The sequence below is a fragment of the Aotus nancymaae genome, unplaced genomic scaffold, assembly GCF_030222135.1.
Source record: "Aotus nancymaae isolate 86718 unplaced genomic scaffold, 86718_ANA_hifiasm-v0.15.2.pri h1tg000002l, whole genome shotgun sequence".
Classification (NCBI taxonomy): Eukaryota; Metazoa; Chordata; class Mammalia; order Primates; family Aotidae; genus Aotus; species Aotus nancymaae.
Genome location: NW_026988413.1, coordinates 49757862 through 49778905, shown reverse-complemented (window position 1 = coordinate 49778905; position 21044 = coordinate 49757862). Strand labels below are relative to the sequence as shown.

The following is a 21044-nucleotide window of genomic DNA, read 5'->3' as shown; positions in this document are numbered from 1 at the left end:
ATATTCTGTGGATTTGGGGTGGAGATTTCTGTAGATGTCTATTAGGGCCGCTTGGTCCAGATCTGAGTTGAAGTCCTGAATATCCTTGTTAATTTTGTCTCATTGATTTAATATTGACAGAGGAGTGTTAATGTCTCCCACTATTATTGTGTGGGACTCTAAGTCTCTGTGTAGGTCGTTAAGAACTTGCTTTACGTACCTGGGTTCTCCTATATTGGGTGTGTATATATTTAGGATCGTTAGCTCTTCTTGATGCATTGATCCTTTAACCATTAGGTAATGCCCTTGTCTCTTTTGATCTTTTTTGGTTTAAAGTCCATTTTATCAGAGACTAGGATTGCAACTCCTGCTTTTTTTTTGCTCTCCATTTGCTTGACAAATCTTCCTCCATCCCTGTATTTTGAGCCTATGTGTGTCCTTGCATGTGAGATGGATTTCCTGAACACAGCACACTGATGGGTCTTGACTTTTTATCCAGTTTGCCAGTCTGTGTCTTTTGATTGGGGCATTTAGCCCATTTACATTTAAGGTTAATATTATTAGGTATGAATTTGATCCTGACATTTTGATGCTAGCTGGATGTTTTGCCCATTAGTTGACACATGTTTTTTCATCGTGTCAATAGTCTTTACCATTTGGTACATTTTTGGAGTGGCTGGTACTGGTTGTTCCTTTCCTTGTTTAGTGTTTCTTTCAGGGGCTCTTTTAAGGCAGGCCTGGTGGTGACAAAATCTCTCAGCAATTTCCTGTCCATAAAGGATTTTCTTTCTCCTTCACTTATGAAGCTTAGTTTGGCTGGATATGAAATTCTAGGTTGAAAATTCTTTTCTTTAAGGATGTTGAACATTGGCCCCCACTCTCTTCTGGCTTGTAGGGTTTCTGCGGAGAGATCCACCATGAGTCTGATGGGCTTCCCTGAGTGGGTAACTCGACCTTTCTCTCTGGCTGCCCTTAGCAAATTTTTCTTCATTTCAACCCTGGTGAATCTGACAATTATGTGCCTTTGGGTTGCTCTTCTTGCGGAATATCTTTGTGGTGTTCTCTGTATTTCCTGGACTTGAATATTGGCCTGCCTTGCTAGGTTGGGGAAGTTCTCCTGGATAATACCCTGAAGAATGTTTTCCAGCTTGGATTCATTCTCTCCATCACCTTCAGGTACACCTATCAAATGTAGATTAGGTCTTTTCACATAATCCCATATTTCTTGGGGGCTTTGTTCATTTCTTTTCACTCTTTTCTCTAATCTTGCCTTCTTGTTTTATTTCATTGAGTTGATCTTCAATCTCTGATATCCTTTCTTCTGCTTGGTCGATCCGGGTATTGAAACTTGTGTATGCTTCGCGAAGTTCTTGTGCTGTGTTTTTGAATTCCATCACGTTGTTTATCTTCTTCTCTAAGCTGTTTATTCTAGTTAGCATCTCATCTAATCTTTTTTCTAGGTACTTAGTTTCTTTGCATTGGGTTAGCACATGTGCTTTTAGCTCTGAGAAGTTTGTTATTACCCACTTTCTGAAGCCTGTTTCTGTCAGCTCATCAGACTCATTTTCCATCCAGCCTTGCTCCCTTGCTGGTGAGAAGCTGTGATTCCTTGGAGGAGGAGAGGCATTCTGATTTTGGGTGTTTTCATCCTTTTTTCACTAGTTTCTTCCCATCTTAGTAGCTTTCTCTACCTGTGGTCTTTGTAGTTGGTGACTTTCGGATGGGGTCTCTGAGTGGACGTCCTTTTTGTTGATGATGAAGTTATTTATTTTGCCTTCTTAGTTTTCCTTCTAACAGTCAGGCCCCTCTGCTGCAGGACTGCTGGAGATCCACTCCAGACCTTGCTTGCCTGGGGATCACCTGCAGGGGCTGCAGAACAGTAAGGGTTGCTGCTGGTTTCTTCTTCTGTTATCTTCATCCCAGAAGGGTACCTGCCAGATGTCAGCCTGAGCTCTCCTTTATGAGGTTTCTCTTGGTATACAGGGGTCGGGGAGTTGCTGGAGGAGGCAGTCTGTCTCTTACAAGAGCTCAAGTGCTGTGCTGGCAGCTCTGCTGTTCTGTGCAGAGCTGCTGGGCAGGTACTTTCAAGTCTCTGCAGCAGAACTTATAACCACCTCTTTTCCCAGGTGCTCTGTCCTAGGAAGGCTGGCTTTATTTATAAGTTCCTGTCGTACTGCTGCCTCTTTTCATAGATGCCCTGCCCTGCACAGAGTTGTCTAGTAACAGTCTGCCAGCAGAGGCATTGCTGAGCTGCTGCAGGCTCTGCCCAGCTGCTGTGTGAACTGCCTCGGTAGTGGTGATCGCCCTTCCCCCACTGAGCTAGACTGTCCTGGGTCCAGCTGCGCGTGCTGCGAAACTCTCAATCCAGAGCATTTCAGATTGCTAGTTTTGTGGGGGTGGTACCCGCTGAGCCAGATTGCCTGGCTCCCTGTCTCTGCCCTCTCTCTTTCAGCTGAATGGGGAGCTCTGTCTCCCAGGTGTTCCAGGCGCCAGTTGAAACAGCTACCCAGATTTGTGTGAGTTTCTGTGCGCCAACCTGGGACTGGCTGAAACCGCCACACTGAAAACTCGTGATGCTTTTCGGCTGGGAATCTCCTGGTCTGTGGGCAGTGAAAATTTGTTTGGAAATGCGGTCGGCACTCACCCTCTGCATTGTTCTTGCTGGGAACTGTACTCCGGAGCTGTTTCTATTCGGCCATCTTGGATCCTCCCATCCATCTCATTTTAAGATCTGTTCCAATTGACTGAGTTTTCTCTTGGTTAAGAGCTGTCTTTTCTAGCTTCTTTGTATAGCTGGAATATTTATTTATTTATTTGTTTGTTTAGAGACCGAGTGTTGCTCTATTGCCAAGCTGGAGTATAGTGGCGTGATCTCAGTTCACTGCAACCTCAGCCTCCTAGGTTCAAGCGATTCTCCTGCCTCAGCATCCCAAGTAGCTGAGACTACAGGCACCCACACCCAGCTAATTTTTGTAATTTTAATAGAGATGGGTTTTCACCATCTTGGCCAGGATGGTCTCAATCTCTGGATATCGTGATCCACCCGCCTCAGCCTCCCAAAGTGCTGGGATTACAGGTGTGAGCCAATGTGCCCAGCCCTACCTGGACATTTTTTACTGAATGCCAGACACTGTGAGTCTTACAGATTTGTGTGCTGGAATTTGTTGTATTCTTTTAAATATTGTAGGATTTTATTCCAACAATTGATGCTGTTAATTGAAATCCACTTGATTTTTTTGAGGACTTCTTTTAAAATTTCTTAGGATGGATCCAAAGCCATCTTTAGTCTAGAGCTACTCTGATGCCATTACTGAGACAATAATGGCATCTTCCCTTTGGAGGAGTCTACTGCATATCCCATGTATAAACAAAGTCTTTCTAATCTAGTTGATGGAAATCCAAGCTATTCTGGGCCCTGAGGGAGCTTATTCTGTCTAATTCTTACTGGGGGTTCTTTCCCCCACCTTGGGTAGTTTCCTCACATGCAGGCACAGATCAGTACTCGAGGAGACTCCTCTGCATATCTCTAGAGTACACTGTGTAAAGTTGCCTCTTCTGTAGTATTTAGCCCACAAATTTTAATTTCCTTGGCCTCCTTGAACTACAAACTGCCCTACGTTTCTGGTGCCCCCCTCCCTATGCTATAGTATAGAAACTCTTTTCAGGCAGCAAGCTGGACAATAATAGTGATGACCTCATTCATTCTCCTTTCAGACATCACTGTCCTATGCTACCTGTTATCTAATGTCTGAAAACCATTTTTCTGTCTCCTTTCCTAGTTGTTTAAGGTAAGAGGAAATATCTGGTCCCTAATGTTTTATGATGTCCAGAAGAGGAAGTCTTAACTGTCTTTTAAAATATCCAAGCCCTATACATCCTCTAAGATCCATATCAAGTCTACTTTATGTCTTATAAGCTGTCTATACCAATCAAGTTTTCTCATTCCTCTTAATTCATAGTCTTAGTCAACTTACAATCATTTACCATTTATTTAGCAATTCACCACGGATTAAACCATATGAAATTATTTTTGTAGACTAACAGCAATTTACTATCAGTAAGTACATGTTTCAATATAATTCTTGTATCTTTTTCAAAGCTAAGTTTATTGAATTTTCACTCATTTGTCTCATTAACTAGAGTGAAGGTACACTGAGTCAACATTTCATGTTTCTTGATAATTCCAAATGAGCCCATTACATGGTTTGCACAAAGTACAGACTTAATTCTTATGAGATTGCCTGACTAAAGCCTCTTGTCTCAGCAAATGGCTTATGGTAAGGATATTTTATTAAGCTATCAGGGGAATGTGAATCAAAACCACAATAAGATCTCACCTCACACCTGTGAGGTTGGCTGTTATAAAAAGACAAGAGAAAATAGGTGTTGGCAAGGGAAGTGGGGAAAAGGAAACCCTTGTAAACTGTTTATGGGAATGTAAATCGGTACAGCTACTATGGAAAATAGTATGGAGGTTCCTCAAAAAATTAAGAAGAGAACTACCATATGATCCAGCAATCCCACTCTGGGTATATATCTGAAGGAAATGAAATCGTTATCTTGAAGGGAAAGCTGCACACCCATGTTCACTCTACCATTATTCACAATAGCCAGATATGAAAACAACCTGTGTCCATGGATGAATGAATGGATAAATAAATTACAGTATATAAACACACACAAGAATCTTATTCTGCCTTAAAAAAGAAGGAAATTTTGCCATTTGCAACAACATGGAAGAACTAGGAAGATATTCTGCTAAGAGAAATAAGCCAGACACAGGAAAATGAATAGTGCATAATAACACGTACTTTTTTTAATGTTTTTCTTTTTTTTTTTCCCTCCGCCTAACCAGTGTGCTAATGATAACACTTATATGTGGAATCTAACAGTTGAACTAAAAAAGAAAGAGAGTAGAATGGTTGTTGCCAGACACTGGTGGAGTGGGGGAAATTTGGAGATGCTGGTCAAAGGATACAGATTTTCAGTTATGACTACCTACTGGAGATCTGAAGTTCAGCATGGTAACTATAGTTAATTACCACATATTACATATTGTTCATTTGAAATTTGCTAAGGGAGTAAATCTTAAGTGTTCTTACCATGCACACACAAAATAGTAACTATGTCAGGTGACAGATGCTTATTAGCTGGATTATGGGACTCGTTACACAAGGTATACTTACAATAAAACACTGTGTTGTACAACTTATATACAATTTTTATGTCAGTCTGACCTCAATAAAGCTGGAGGGAAAAAAAGTATTTTATTGATCTGGTAACAAAATGTCAGATAGTGAAAAATATATCATATGAGCTTTTCTTAAGTTATCATTCAATGAATAAAAATCCTCAGTGGGGAGTTTAAGATTCTTACTTATGTTAATGACTTGGTTAATAATATGCAGATTTGAAAAGAATGAGATTCAAATACAAGGGGCTGTTAAGTAGTAATAATTTTTTTACATTAAAACATCTTACTCAATAACTAAAAACAAAATAGTAAAATGAGGAAATCTAAACCTCAAGGCAAGGCCAGGCAAGGCACGGTGGCCCATGCTATAATCCTAGCACTTCTAAGGCAGGAGGATCACTTCAAGCCAGGAGTTCAAGAACAGCCTGGGCAACACAGGGAGACCCCATCTCTACAAAAAAATGTCTAAAAAATTAGCTGGGTGCAGTGCCATGCACCTGTAGTCCCAGCTATTCAGGAGGCAAAGGTAGGAGGACTGCTTGAGCCCATGAAGTTGAGGGTGCAGTGACCTATAATTGTCACTGCATTCCAGCCTGGGCAATAAAGTGAGACCCTGTTTCTAAGAATACATACACACACACACTCACACTCACACACATAACACTCACACTCCTACCTCAAGGCCCAAACCAGAAATTCAAAATACGCTCACTGAACGCCTACTATATGTCAGACATTGGAGTCAATAGCAAACTGGATAAGTCAAAGTAAACTGGATAAATTCTTGACTTGCAATCTTGTGGGATAGAAGGATAAGAAGTAAACAATCAAATATGTAATACATAATTATAATGAGATAAATTCTGTAAGAGAAAGAGAGAAAAAGAAACAGGCTAAGAGATTACAGTGAGATGATAAGGAAGATAAAAAAGCAGTCAGGAAAGGTCTCTCTGAGGACCCGCTGACATTTGAACAGAGACCTGAATGGAAGTCAAGTGCCTATCTAGGGAAATAGCCTTAGAGAGAGAGAGAGAGTACAGCAACTACAAAGATCCTGAGGCAGGAGGTTTCTTAGCAAGTTTGGTGAACAGCAAGAATTAAAGGGTGGTTGAACACACTTTAGAGAAGGGACACACTTGAAAGAGGGTTTTGAGAAGGAGACAGACATAATTGAATTTATATTATTATTATTATTTTTTTGAGACAGAGTCTTGCTCTGTCACCCAGGCTGGAGTATAGTGGCATGATCTTGGCTCACTGCAATCTCTGCCCCCAGGGCTCAAGTGATTCTCTTGCCTCAGCCTCCCAAGATGCTGGGATTACAGGTGCACACCACCATGCCTGGCTAATTTTTTGCATTTTTAGTAAAGATGGAGTTTCACCACATTGGTCAGGCTGGTCTCAAACTCCTGACCTCAAGTGATCCACTGACTTCAACCTCTGTAAGTGCTGAGATTACTGGCATGAGCCACCATGCCCAGCCTAATTTGCATTTTAAAAGGATCACTTTGGCCTTTGTATGAAGGTAAACTATAGGGGCAACAAGAGTAGAAGCAAGAACACATTCTCATTCCGGTTTGCCTTCACAATATTAAATAATCGAATGCCATTTACTCTAAATCTTTGCTATCATGTATATGATTGAACCAATCTGACTCCTTTTGTTGATTTCCCCTTTCTTAACTGGCTACAGTCTCCAACTGAAATGTCATGCTATATAGCTTTAGAGCACTTCTCCAACTGTAAGTAGGCAAAGGTAGCACTAGCTCCCAAACGGAAAACAGTCTCTGTTCTACAGTCGCCTAACAAGAAACAAGTGAGAACAGGAAACAACAAAATGTTTGCTCCTAGGGATTTCCTAAACCCACAATACAGACATATCACAGGCCTTAGCACTTAGGATCAACATATGCCACCAAAAAACTGCTAGAATGCTACAAGGTGAAGTATTTTAAAGCAGCGAACAGACTGACCTTCTGTATCTGTAGCACTGTTGATAACATTAGAAAGTTTGGTTTTCAAGCTTGTGTGTGTCACCGTGTTTCTCACATCACTCTCGTAACGTCCAGTGCCCAGGGATACTATGCACTCTAATGGGACATCTGGCCAAAGACATTTACACTCATGCATAGCTAATGCTGAAGGGTTATTCAGAAGCAAACCTCCATCCTGCAAAATACAAGTTAAAAAAAGAAACTCTTAAAACTGACTCACAGGGAAAGCTGAACTATGTAATAAGCTAAATAAATTATTTAAAACCAAGAAGTTCCTTTAAAGTGCATTTCTTTTATAGACTGCAGCTGCAAAAAAAGTCATGTGAAGACTCATTGGCCTCCTAAGGAAACTTCTTATTAAGCTTTCCTTTCCTATTGTGAAAGTCATTTGAACTTCTTCTTGAACTGCTTTGCAAATTTTGCTCAAAAATATCGAAATGAACTGAATTACTTTTCAAAGACACGTTATCTTTATTTAGTGGTTAACACAGGTTCTACTTAAAGCCCAACAGAAAAGAACTGTGGTTCTACCAAACATTTAAAATTAGTTCTTCTCTCACAAGTCAAATATAACCACGTAATTCTAAGTTAGCTGAAATTCTATTAACAACACAGTTTCAACGGATCACATTCATTATAATGCAGATAAAAGGTAAGTAACATAGACAAATCTTTGTATTTCTATTTATCAGTAATCAATACAATTTTGAAGAATTCAAAAGGAAACAAAGGTATTAATAAAATATGCTGATAGAGCACTATAAAAATGTAGTAAAGTAGATAAAATTATGATCAAACTACAATAAAATGTATTGCAGAACCGTATTAAAATAGGTTACATCATAAATACTATATTGTATTTAAAATCTATAAAAATACACTGAGCACAGTGGCTCATGCCTGTAATCCCAGCACTCTGGGAGGCCGAGGCAGGAGAATCGCTTGAGTCCAGGAGTTCAGGACCAGTCTGAGCAACATAGAGAGACCTCTACAAAAAACTAAATTAGCCAGGCACAGTATATATGCCTGTAGTCCCAGCTATTCAGGAGACTGAGGTGAGAGAATTGCTTGAGCCCAGAAGGTCGAGGCTGCAGTGAGCAGAGATCACACCACTGCACTCTAGCCTGGGTGACAAAGCAAGACTTTGTCTCAAAATCAAACCACACCAAACCAAATAAAATCTAGAAAAACAAATCTGATTTAAAATGGTTTAAGTGACTGCTCAGCCTCCTTTTCCTGTTCAGCTTCCATCCATGCCAGTTAACTGTCTGCTGAGTACAGGGAAAGGCATTTCTTCAGTGGTAAACAACCTGAATAAACTTGAATGAAAATTTTTTTCTTTTTTTGAGATGGAGTCTCACTCTGTCCCCTGGGCAGGAGTACAGTGGCACGATTTTGCCTCACTGCAACCTCTGCCTCCTGGGTTCAAGCGATTCTCCTGCCTCAGCCTCCCCAGTAGCTAGGATTACAGGTGCCTGCCACTATGCCCAGCTAATTTTTTGTATTTTTAGTAGAAGCAGAGTTTCACCACGTTGGCCAGGCTGGTCTCAAACTCCTGACTTCGTGATTCGCCCGCCTTGGCCTCCCAAAGTACTAGGATTACAGGTGTGAGCCACGATGCCCAGCCAACTTGAATGATTTTTGATGTCACTGATGCTTGGCATCTTTCTTGGAATCAGCACTATTACTGCTGAGAATTGTAACAGACCTTGGAATTAACCTAGTTCAATCTCCCACATAGAGCCTTAAACAGTTTTTGACAGAATTCTTAAACATTTTCAGTAATATGGTGCATACAACCTTATAAAGCAGCTCATTTCATTGTAAAATAATTTTTCAGATTATACAGTAAAATTAACTTTTTTGGTATGCAGCTCTATGAACTTTAATGCATATAGATTTGTGTAAATATTACCACAATCAAGATACAGAATAGTTTCATCACCCCCCAAAACTTTCTCATGCTATCTCTTTGTAGGCTCCCCTCCTCCCACCCATAACCCTTGACAACCACTGATCTGTTTTCCACTACTGTGGTTTTGATTTTTTAAGGAGGTCATAGAAATCGAATAATACAGTATGGGACTTCTTGAAACTGCCTTCTCTTACTGAGCATGTCACTGAGACTAATCCAAGTGTTGCACGTATCAACAGTTTGTTCCTTTTTACTGCTGATTATATGGATGTACCACATGGTTCATCCATTCATCCACTGTAGGACCTCTGGGTATTTCCAGCATTTTGACTGTCACAAATAAAGAAGCTGCTATAAGCATGTGAGTACAGGGTTTTGCATGTACATAATTTTTTATTTCTCTAGAGTAAATACTCACAAGCGCAACTGTTGGATCATACGGCAAGTATGTGCTCAACTTTATAAGAAACTGCCGAAACATTTTCAAAATGGTTGTCCATTTTGCATTCCCACCATCAATGTCTAAAAGTTTCAGTCGCTCTGCGTCTTATTATAGTAACACTTGGTATTGTCTGTATTTATTATTTTAATGACTCTAACAGATGTGTGGTGGCATTTCATCATTGTTTTAAGCTGCGATTCCCCAATGCCTAATGATGCTGGACATCTTTTCACATCCTCATTTGCTATCCCTTTATCCCCGTTCAAGTGTCTGTTCAAGCCTTTAGCTCACATTGTTAAACTTTTTCTTATATATTCTAGATATAACTCCTTTGTTGGTTATGTGGATTTGCAAATATCTTCTTCCTGTATGTCGCTTGTCTCCTCATCCTCTTGGCAGTATATTTGCAGAGCTAAATTTTTAATTTTGATGAAGTCCAATTCATCAATTTTTAAATTTCATGAATGATGATTTCAGTATAATTGTTAAAAGTCTTCACCTAACCCAGGTCACCAAGTTTTTCTTCTAAAAGTTTCATAGTTTTGTTTTAAATTAAAAACTACGATCCATCATGAATTATCTTTGTAAAATGTGTGAGGTTTAGGTCATGGTTTTTGGGGTATGTGTGTTTGGGTGTGTGGCAGGGGTTAAGGGAAAAGAGAGAGAGAGAGAGAGAGATGACCAATTCTTTCAACTCAATTTTTGCTGAAAAGACTATCCTTTCTGCATTGAATTGCTTTTGTATCTTTGTCAAAGATCACATGGCCTTATACGTATGGATCTATTTCCAAACCCGCTATTTAATTACATTTATCTATGTATCTATCTTTATGCAAATACCACACTGGTACAGTAGGCATGGCTATTTAGAGTAATTTTTTAAATTGGGTACTGTGATTCCTTGAAACTTGTTATTCTTTTAGAATTGTTTAGGCCAGGTGCAGTGGCCCACATCTGTAATCCTAGCACTTTGGGAGGCCGAGGCGAGTGGATCACGAGGTCAAGAGATCAAGACCATCCTGGTCAACATGGTGAAACCCCGTCTCTACTAATACAAAAAATTAGCTGGGCATGGTGGCGCGTGCCTGTAATCCCAGCTACTCAGGAGGCTGAGGCAGGAGAATTGCCTGAACCCAAGAGGCGGAGGTTGCGGTGAGCCGAGATTGCGCCATTGCACTCCAGCCTGGGTAACGAGCGAAACTCCGTCTCGGAAAAAAAACAACAACAACAACAACAAAAAACCATCATATGTAGGATTTTGCCCTACTAATGAAGTATACTACTGTTACTAAAATTTCTCATGGAATGCGAATAACACTCCTCATCTTTTCACAAATTTATGCTCAGTTATTTTAGGGGGAGTGATAGTATTTTGCAAACCATAGATTATGATAACTCTTCATTTCTGGCATTACAAAACAACTTTCTCAAAAACCTGTATCTCAAGTAATACTCTGGTTGGATCAGTAAGATCACATTAGGAGGCAGCTAATACATAGAAATGTTCCTAAATACTAACAGCACTTCACAGAGAAATTTAATTGGCTCTTTAGTAACAGAATAGCCAGTCTGAGGCTAATGGACCTTTATTGTGGCAAATGTCATTTATCACCAATGTGTAGCTTTGTGCTATACTTGAGATAACTGGGATGCATGGGGCTGTGTTGACATTCAGAAAAGCAGTTTGCCTTATCTTTTTATTGCTTGCTCTATTCTCCATTTTAGCATAGGCAGTTTGTTGTCACTTCCAGCCCAATCTTTCCTTCACTGAGTTGCTAATCTCCTGCACTCTCTAACTACATCTCTTTGAAATAATGTGTCTTATGTTTTTACACTATGACTTACATGAGAAAGGGCTATGCTTTTCAAAGACATCTCTTGTCAAAAGGGATACATTTACTTGTAAATCCACCATATTTCAGGTCTTTGGTTCTTTCCATAAATGTCTCTTTGTGGCTTAGATATGTCTGAGTTGGTATAGTCCCTGAAATTGAAAGATTATGGAAAGCTGGTCTGTGAATGACCCAGGTCTGGGATGGGGCAGGGGGAGGGGGAGATTTACCTGGTTTGCCACCTGACTAGTAGTAGCTGTCCTAAGAACAGTGAAGCCTCTCTCCCTTGTCTTGGCTCAGGAAGAGGGTAATAATACGTATCAGGAACAAAGGAAAGATCAGTACACAAGTGTTATGCTTAGACTTGTTATGGATTAAATAGACTGAATGTTCAGTGTACATCTTAGTAATGTAGTTAAATGCTTATCACTCCTTAAGTCAAAGTACCTTGGCAGAGACTATTAATGAACAGAATCCTAAACTAAACGTCATCCTGCATTATAGTGAGACTGTGAGAAGTAGGCCTTTTCTGATATGAAGTAGATTGCTTCAGTTCATTTGTTAAAAACTTAAATGACCCTTTATCTACTGTGCCAGGCCAAAAAGCCTGTAGTGACTGCAGTTTTAGGGACTGCTATTCTTGTGTCCTGAGTTTGAAACAGGTAAACAGAGACTGTATCTGATAGAACTGATTACCATGGGGAGTGGGAAAATTTTTTCTGGCCACTTGGCTCCTTTTCCTTAAATAACCAATGGGGGCTAAATTCACATCTCATTCTAAACTCCACTGTGCTTTCATTCCCATAATGGCATTCAGTTCTCTGTGTTTCCCTGCCTTCACTCTTCCCCCACGTCCTAAACTCTTCCACTGCACTCTATGGAACTGTTCCATAGTTAAAACTCCAATGCAATCTCTCTTTTGGAAGTGCTCTCTTCCTCTTTGACTTAACAGAAATGTGGCTTTTCCCTGATATCACGTCCCAGGTAGTTGGGGGAGGAAGAATGGTGTCTTGTCGTTCTTTAGTGTTTCTTCTAGACCATTAGTTCCAATTCACTTGGATTCGAGCTTTGTGAAGGCTCTGCTATTCAGCTAATGCCACCATCTCCTGATTACTATTGCTACAGATCAGCCTCCAGTCACTCCTTATCACTCAACAAATTAAGACATCTGGTTTATAGACTTGTTTTCTATCTCGTCTTTTTATTACCCCATGTGACTTCAACATCTTTACAACACCCTGGAATCTCAGTTCCTCAATCTTCTTGACTTCAAAAGCCTATTCATCTAACTACTCTTCGAGGTCACACACTGAACTTTGTTATCAAAATAAATGAAATCATACAGTATAAGTTTTTTGGGTCTGGTTTCTTTCCTTTAGAAGAATGCTTCTGAGATTCATCTATGCCTATGTGAATGTCCGTAATTCATTCCTTTTTAATGCTATTATTTCATTATTTGACTATACCACAGTTTATCCATTCACCTGTTGAAAAGAACTATTTTTAGATTTAGCTATCTTTATATATTTGTTGAAAGTCAAAATTGGATAGGTATTTATATTTCTATTGCTTAACTTTGTAAAAATCTACTTAGAGTCCTTAAATGCAGGTGGTAATAATTAAGCTATTTCCTAAAAGACTTTCCTGTGTACAAATTTTAATTTAATCCTTTCAACTTTTTCCTTTGTTTTCAATTAACAGATCATTAGAATAACTATCCCACGATAGAGGTAACATTTAATTTTTAAATCAACAGAAAAGTTCCTTTTTCACTAACCATTTAAATCTTAAATTCTATACTTGTTATACTCTGTATAACTTCTAATCAAGTAGGTATTTTAGATGAAACACATTTTCATTATATAAAAGGCTACATAAGGATAATCAGAAAAGACAAAAAAAAAAAGAAAAGATGAAGAGGCAAACAAATTTTACCAAGAAACGATAACTGCAAAATCAATCCCAAATCAAAAAACTGCCAGGTTTCCTGTAGTTTTGCTAGCCATTTTTCAAAGTAATTTCTGTTCTTTAAACTTTACTCACTTTTTATCAAAAAAGTACGACAATTAAGATTTCTGGGATCACTCTAATCTAGTGGTAAGGCATACCATCTCTTAAGCTCTCCTTATAGTTAGCCTACTCTTGTCAGATGCCTATTTGATCAGTAGGTCATTGAGCTAATATTATGTCCATGGTAGTTCCTATAGCCTTTTCATTCATTCAAGTATTCATATTTACAGTTATTTTTTATAGACGGCATGTGCCAGGCATACTTCTAACTGCCAAAGTAAAATTGACTTGATAAATGATTGATTGAATAATTTACTTACTATCTCTTAGAGGAATACAGATTGTGTTTGAACTGCAGTATACTGTACATGTGCTTAATAGTCTAAAATTTACACACACTTTTTATTGCTTTTAATGTATATTTAATCATTTCAAATCCTGTCAGAGCACTTATCAGAAAGTAACTGCTGGACAATGTGCAATGCCTTTTTATTATCTTAGCTTCTCACTTTTATTCCTTGTTTCTTTTAAAATTTGCTTTTCATTGTGGTAAATTAAATGTAACACAAAATTGGTCATTTAAATGATTTTTAAGGGTTCAATTAAGTGGCTTTAATTATATTCACAATGTTTTGTGACCATCACCACTATCCACTTTTTTTTTTTGAGACAGTCTCACTCTGTTGTCCTGGCTGGATAGCAGTGGCACAATCAACTCACTGTAACCTTCAACTCCTGGGCTTAAGAAGATCTTCACACCTCAGCCTCCAGAGTAGCTGGGTCTACAGGTGTGGACTACCACATCCAGTTAATTTTGTTTTGGTGGAGACAGAGTCTCACTATGTTGCAGCAGGCTGGTCTTGAACTCCTGAGCTCAAGCGATCCTCCAGCCTCGGCCTCCCAAAGTGCTGGGATTACAGGCATGAGCCACTGTATCTAGACGCTACACTCTATTTCCAAAACATTTTTATCACCCATCTCTGTAACCATTGAGGAATCAGTCCCCATTTTCCCTTCCTCATCCCATTTTCTATCCCTAATCCATGACCCATTTTTTATACATCAAGTCAGATGGCAACTTCTTTGTTAAGCTGACCCGGACACAATCAATCACCTCTATACTACTTCTTAATCCTGTACATATGTTTATTATTAAATTTGTCACCTCATTCTATAACTGGGTTTACATCCTTTTGTCTGAACTATTTGAGGGCATCATTCAGGAAGCACAAACAATATGCCAACTATGGTTAAAAATCTTTTTATTTTTCCCTGCTAGCACAGTGCCTGGCACTGAGTAAGCACTCACTACATTTCTGTCCAGTTATAATGAAAATTATTAACTGTGGCTTGTATAGGCATTATTTGGCAGGTGTTGAGAAGGCTCTTTCTGCTAAAAGCACTCTTCACTTAGAATGTTTAAATAAATTTCATAATTTATGTTTATATACCCTAAGCTCTGAACATAAACTTGTATGATGTAAATAAAGCCTGGGAGGAATAATATGTATATCAGAATTGGTCATCAAAACCTTTAGTGTAAACTAATTTATCAGATTCTTTCTCTAATGACAGGAATGAACAATTTAATTTTGAAGGTGGAGATGGAAAGAGAGATGGAATAATTGTGTGTAAAAAGTAGTACTTCCATGTACATATTCTATGTACTTGGGCAGATGGGGAGAGACTGGGAGCTCCTCAAAAACAATTCTTCTCACTTATAATTTTCCAGGACTTGTAATGAACCTTATAAATGTTGTAATAATCTTCTTCTTTATATAGTCAAAAGCAAATGAAATCTCCTCATTCACCTACTCATAACTCTTAATTAGATCACTACTTTCAATAATTGCTCAAATAGAATATTAATTAACCTCTACTACAATGGATAAAAAGTAACTACATTAAAATATATGTCAGATGTGACAGTTAAAAAGGATTTTCAAAATGAGACTGGTAATAATTGAATATAATTATTAAAAGATTTAGGATGAGAGGGTCTACTAAGTATCATATTTTAAACTTGGCAAAATTTCTGAATGGTTAGAAAGAAGTAGGACTTTGCTTGAATGTTTTCTTTGTTTAAGATTATTCACACCTTAAATTACTTCCAACAATCTTTTGAGTTGTCATTTGAAAAGAAAAATATCCCATTTCTTCTTCAAGTCTTGGAAGAAGGGAATATAGAGTAAGAAAAATATTTCCTTAAATAGGTTTCTTGGGCTCCAGATTCCAATTGAATATTTGTATTAATTAAATATACCAATGTTTCTGAAGCTTAGTGATTTATACGAAAGTATATTTTTTACCCATGTGGCTATACGATTTACATAAAAATCTATGTAAATTACAAGTAACATTTATTTATTCAAATAACCTTAAGAAGTTATTTTAATTTGTGGCTCAAAATAAGTTAAAAGATTATGGTCATCAATAGAAAAATGTCTAAGCGTGAACAGAAGTATCACTAATCTATCTGAAATGGAAAAAGAACCACTGAATTACTTTGGTTTGGTATATATATTCAACAGGATTGAATTAAACTTTGGAACTACTTCCTCTTAGATAAAGAATAAAGAGCAAATGAGATAACTTCTTTTGAAGTATGGAAATATATGATCCCCAAATGTAATTATTTAGTATTTGAGACTTTCACAAATTGGTATAACTGCAATTTTATAGCACAACTATATTAAGATTATAACTTAGAAATCCTATTACATTTTAAATACACTGTCTAAATTATTTCTCAACTTATGACATGGTACCATAAGAAGAGGGGGAAATCCACTGATAAAAATAGTAAGCTACATATTAAAATAAAAATTTTATTTTGACCAATAAGTCCTGAAATCAATATCAGAAACTCAGCAGCCAGTACTTTCTGCCCTGAGCAGGTGGAAGAAAGATAAGCATGGCAAGAAGGGGAAGTGCCTTACATAATTCAACAATGACTGATTCTGCAAAGTTAAGAAATGGTTTGAACTGACTCCAAAAAACAAAGGAATCCTATTTTAATCTCTTAGCTACAAATGTTATATTACTTTTAGAAAGATTAAAAAGAAAATGGGAATAGCTGACCATAACATTTTAAAATACATATAAGCTATTTTATCAAAATGAAACAAAATTTGTATAAAAATGTTTCAGTTATAACACTGACATTTACATTTAAATGATTCATTAGAAAGTTTTGAAGTTTATATTGTCGACATGTTGTTTATATAGATCTATGCAAGAGTTTTTTTTTTTTTTTTGAGACAGAGTCCTACTCTGTTGCCCAGGCTGGAGTGCAGTGGTGTAATCTCAGCTCACTGCAACCTCCGCCTTCCGGGTTCAAGCGATTCTCCTGTCTCAGCCTCTTGAGTAGCTGGGACTACAGATGCATGCCACCACACCTGCTAATTTTTGTATTTTTAGTAGAGACGGGGTTTCACCATGTTGGTGAGGCTGGTCTTGAACTCCTGACCTTGTGATTCACCTGCCTTGGCCTCCCAAGTGCTGGGATTACAGGCGTGAGTCACTATGCCTGACCAGATCTATGAATGCCATCTGAATATTCCCATCAACGGTTAAGATTTTTTCTCAACAGATACCTGAATACCAAATAGAGAGAATACATATACTTTAGGCACTAGAGAAAAATGTTAAGATTCCTCTCATTTTCCTCATTTAAATGAGACATGACATAAAAAATTAAGTATATATAAAAATACATGCTTTCAAAATATCAGCTCTAAAGCTTATTCGCATTTAGTGTTAAGTTATGAATTAATATTTCCATAAAGAGTTGGAAAAACTTGGCCGGGCATGGTGGCTCATGCCTATAATCCCAGCACTTTGGGAGGCGGGTGGATCATGAAGTCAAGCGATTGAGACCATTAAGGCCAACATGGTGAAACCCCATCTCTACTAAAAATACAAAAATTAGCTGGGCATGGTGGTGTGTGCCTGTAGTCCCAGCTACTCGGGAGGCTAAGGCAGGAGAATCGCTTGAACCTGGGAGGTGGAGGTTGCAGTGAGCCCAGATCATGCCACTGACTGCACTCAAGCCTGGCGACAGAATGAGACTCCGTCTCAAAAAAAAAAAAAAAAAGCGTTGGAAAAACTTGACAGAGGAAAAACTTAAGTAAATGAGCTTACATAAAAATAATTTCCAGAAATAATATTAAACTTTACAAATAATTTAAACATGAATTTAAAAGAGTATAAAGGATTAAATGAGATAATATATGTACAGCACTAAATAAGTGTCTAGCATACAGCTAACTTAATTAGTGTTTACTATTATTTTACTATATCCCCTTCTTCAAAATATGTCCACCCAAACTGTGAAACAGACTGGGTTCTGCATTTTTAGGGAGTGTGTATCGTTTTAAATTTTTATCAAGTTTGGAAAGCTAATCATATATATTCTCACTTTTCCATCATAAAATTATCATAATGGGCTACGAATCACACTGTATAAAACAACAAAAGCTTTCCTAAAATATGTTTGCATGTCAGGTGCTTAAGAAAAACAACAAATAAAAATAACCTAAATTGTTCTTCTTTTGACATTTAAAGACACAAAAGAAAGTCTCCTAGGTTGATCCTTCTGAAGATCAATGACATTTAATAAGTGCTGATTATTTTAATCATGTAAAATTTTAAAAGATAAGCCATACAAGTCAACTTACTTGATGAAGATCATTTCCCAACGCGTATTCTGCAAAGTAGCCTGGAGCAGCAGATGAGGCTCTAATGGCCTGCCACATTTTATACTGACAGCCTCCCAAATAATGAGAGTTGATTCCAGGAAAATGACCATAGTTTCTGAACACAAAAGCTTTTGGTGTTATCCCTCTATTTACTATGGTACTTACAGCAGCTACCTAGTGAATGAAAAAGTGAACAATTCCATCATAAACAGTAACATATTTGGGATCTGTAAAAATTAAATACTATTTAGTAGTATGAATGAACAATCTACAACTCTGTCAAATAAATGTGTAATACAAATATAAGGCTGAAAAAAGAGAATCAGGTCTTTTTAAACAGGCATTTCTTTATGAAATAATAAAGACTGAAGCAATTCGAGAAATGTATTAAAAAATAATAAAAGAGATTTATTTGACCACATGATATGATTAAAAAAGTATTTAAAAAGGCAAACATTTCTAGACCTTTATGTAATAACTGACAGAACAGTAGTAATGAATAAAAACTGCTTAAAGGCTGGGTGCAGTGGCTCACGCCTGTAATCCCAGCACTTTGGGAGGCTGAGAAGACTGGATCACTTGAAGTAAGGAGTTAAGAGCAGCCTGCCCAAAATGGTGAAACCCCATCTCTACTCAAAATACAAAATTAGCCAGACATGATGGCGGGCACCTTCCAGCTACTCGAGAGGCTGAGACAGGGGAATTGCTTGAACCAAGGAGGTGGAGACTGGAGTAAACTGAGATCACGTCACTGCACCCCAGCCTGGGTAACAGAGTGGGACTCTGTCTCAAAAACAAAAAAACCCAGCCAACCAAACAAACAAAAAAAAACTGCTTCAAGATAAGTACACTATTTTCATAATATCATTTACAAATTAGTCTTTGTTTCTGAGCTCTTTGAAAATATTCTGATTTCAATAAAAGTGAAATGTAACACTATACAATCAGTGCTTTCAGGTCACAATTATTAAAACCTGGTAGCTGGGTCATGTTTATTTAAAAAACTATAATGTCAACCATCTCAGTTCTTGAATTTTATCACTGTTGTTTGAATTTACATGAAATGTGCTGTTTTGTTAATGATCTGTAATAAAAACTTAAGAGGCTGACAGGTATTGATGAGGCCAAAGTTAGTGTCCTGTGCCAAGTCCTGCCAATTGTTTTGATATTTAATAAACAAAGGTCACATACTAAATTCCTGTGAGAAATCCAAGTCTGTCTCTAGGCCACAATGGATAGGAGTTGGCCATACATTAAAATCCATAGTCTTTCTATAATTGGTATATAAATGTAACTAGATTAAGAAAACATATGAGTCGCTCTCCATTTATCAAGATGATTTAATTCTTAAGATGACTAAAGTTCCCCCTAACTTTTACTAAAATTTGGAAACTTCCATGATTTAAACCAAGCAAACAAACAAGGAGCCTTGGAGACACAGGGGAACAAGCAAGAGGCACAGAGTGCACCCTAGGGTCCTCTCCAAAACAGCGAAATCATCTCTTCATCACAGCCTCTGAGGCCCTGCATCTGATCTAATCGGCCTACTGCTCCAGTCTCATCCCACATGCGGCCCTTGGATTCTGAGGCACTAGTCTTTAAGAACTCTATCATTTCCTGGAATTCTCTATGTCTCTTCCTGCACAGGCCATTCCCTTAGCCAGCAATGCTCCTACTCAATGGCCTTCACATTGACATCTCAAATCTCACTTCCTTAGAGTAGCCGTCCATCGTGTCCCCTGCTTTCAGAGAACTGCTTTTGTGCTCCATAGCACTTATGTATTTCAGAGAAACTACTATATCTCATCTTCATTATTTCATTAATATCTATGTTGCCCTACAAAGCTGTAAACCCCATGTCTGCATTTGGCCACAAATGAATCCAAAGTGCCTAGCAGTGGGTGCATAATTAAGAATTGCAGAATGACTCAAAGTATGACTATGCCATAAAGAGCAACAGAAGGAGCTGCATTTGTTTGATTTTTCATGGTCACAGCTTATTATCTGAGAATAAATACAAGCTGCATGGAATTTCTAGGCACATAAATTCTATTCCTTAAACAAGTAATATTAATAGAAATCAAGCAATACTCAGAACATCAGGTTTCAAACAAATAAATAAATGAAGAGCCACAATGAGACACATCTAAGTGACATTTAAATTTTAATGAGGATTTAATTTGTAAAATAATACAATCTAATATAGTCATGCACTGCATATCAATGTTTTGGTCAATGATGGACCACATATACAACAGTGGTTCCATAAGACTGTAAAGGTGATTCTATGCTGTATTTTTGCTGTATCTTTCCTATAATTATTTTCCAACTAGATATTTGCATATCTGGAGATATGGAAGTATTCTCATCATTGTGTCACAACTGCCTACAGTATTCATTATAGTCACTTGCTGTACAGGTTTGTAGCCCAGGAACTATAGGCTATGCCATTTAAGTATATCTGAATACACTCTATAATACTTGCACAATGACAAAATCACCTAATGAGACATTTCTCAGAATGTATCCCCATCATTAGGTGATGCATGATTCCATTATGTCTAAGAGGCATATAAAATTTCTCTTTGAAAATCTAGGGTAAGAAATGTCATAATGTTCCTTATATCACTAGATTTGATTTTTTAAATTATGATAAAATAATTCTTCCTTATTTTCAGTCTGTCTTTCATGTTCTTCTACTTCTGTTATACTTTTACTGGATTTAGAAAAGGTATAATGATGATATCCTATCTCTTCATGGAATGATCAATATATAAAGAATTAATATAATCTATTATCCCTTAATAAAAAGGCCCTCAGAGCTGGGCACAGTGGCTCATGCCTGTAATACCAGCACTTTGGGAGGCCAAGGCAGGTGGATTACCTGAGGTGGGAAGTTCAAGACCAGCCTGACCAATGTGGAGAAACCCTGTCTACTAAAAATACAAAAAAATTAGCCAGGCATGGTGGCACATGCC

The 21044-nt window shown here is 37.7% G+C and overlaps 1 protein-coding gene across 1 annotated transcript in view; it reads right to left on the bottom strand.

Annotated features, from left to right (window-relative positions):
• PNPLA8 (patatin like phospholipase domain containing 8) overlaps window positions 1–21044 on the bottom strand; it is a 62785-nt gene that overhangs the window by 7934 nt on the left and 33807 nt on the right. Inside the window, exons 8-9 of the mRNA XM_012455722.3 lie at window positions 18046–18240; window positions 7147–7342 (exon numbers count right to left, since the gene is read on the bottom strand). Coding sequence (XP_012311145.1) covers window positions 7147–7342; window positions 18046–18240 — 391 coding nt within the window. The remainder of the gene's footprint in view (window positions 1–7146; window positions 7343–18045; window positions 18241–21044) is intronic.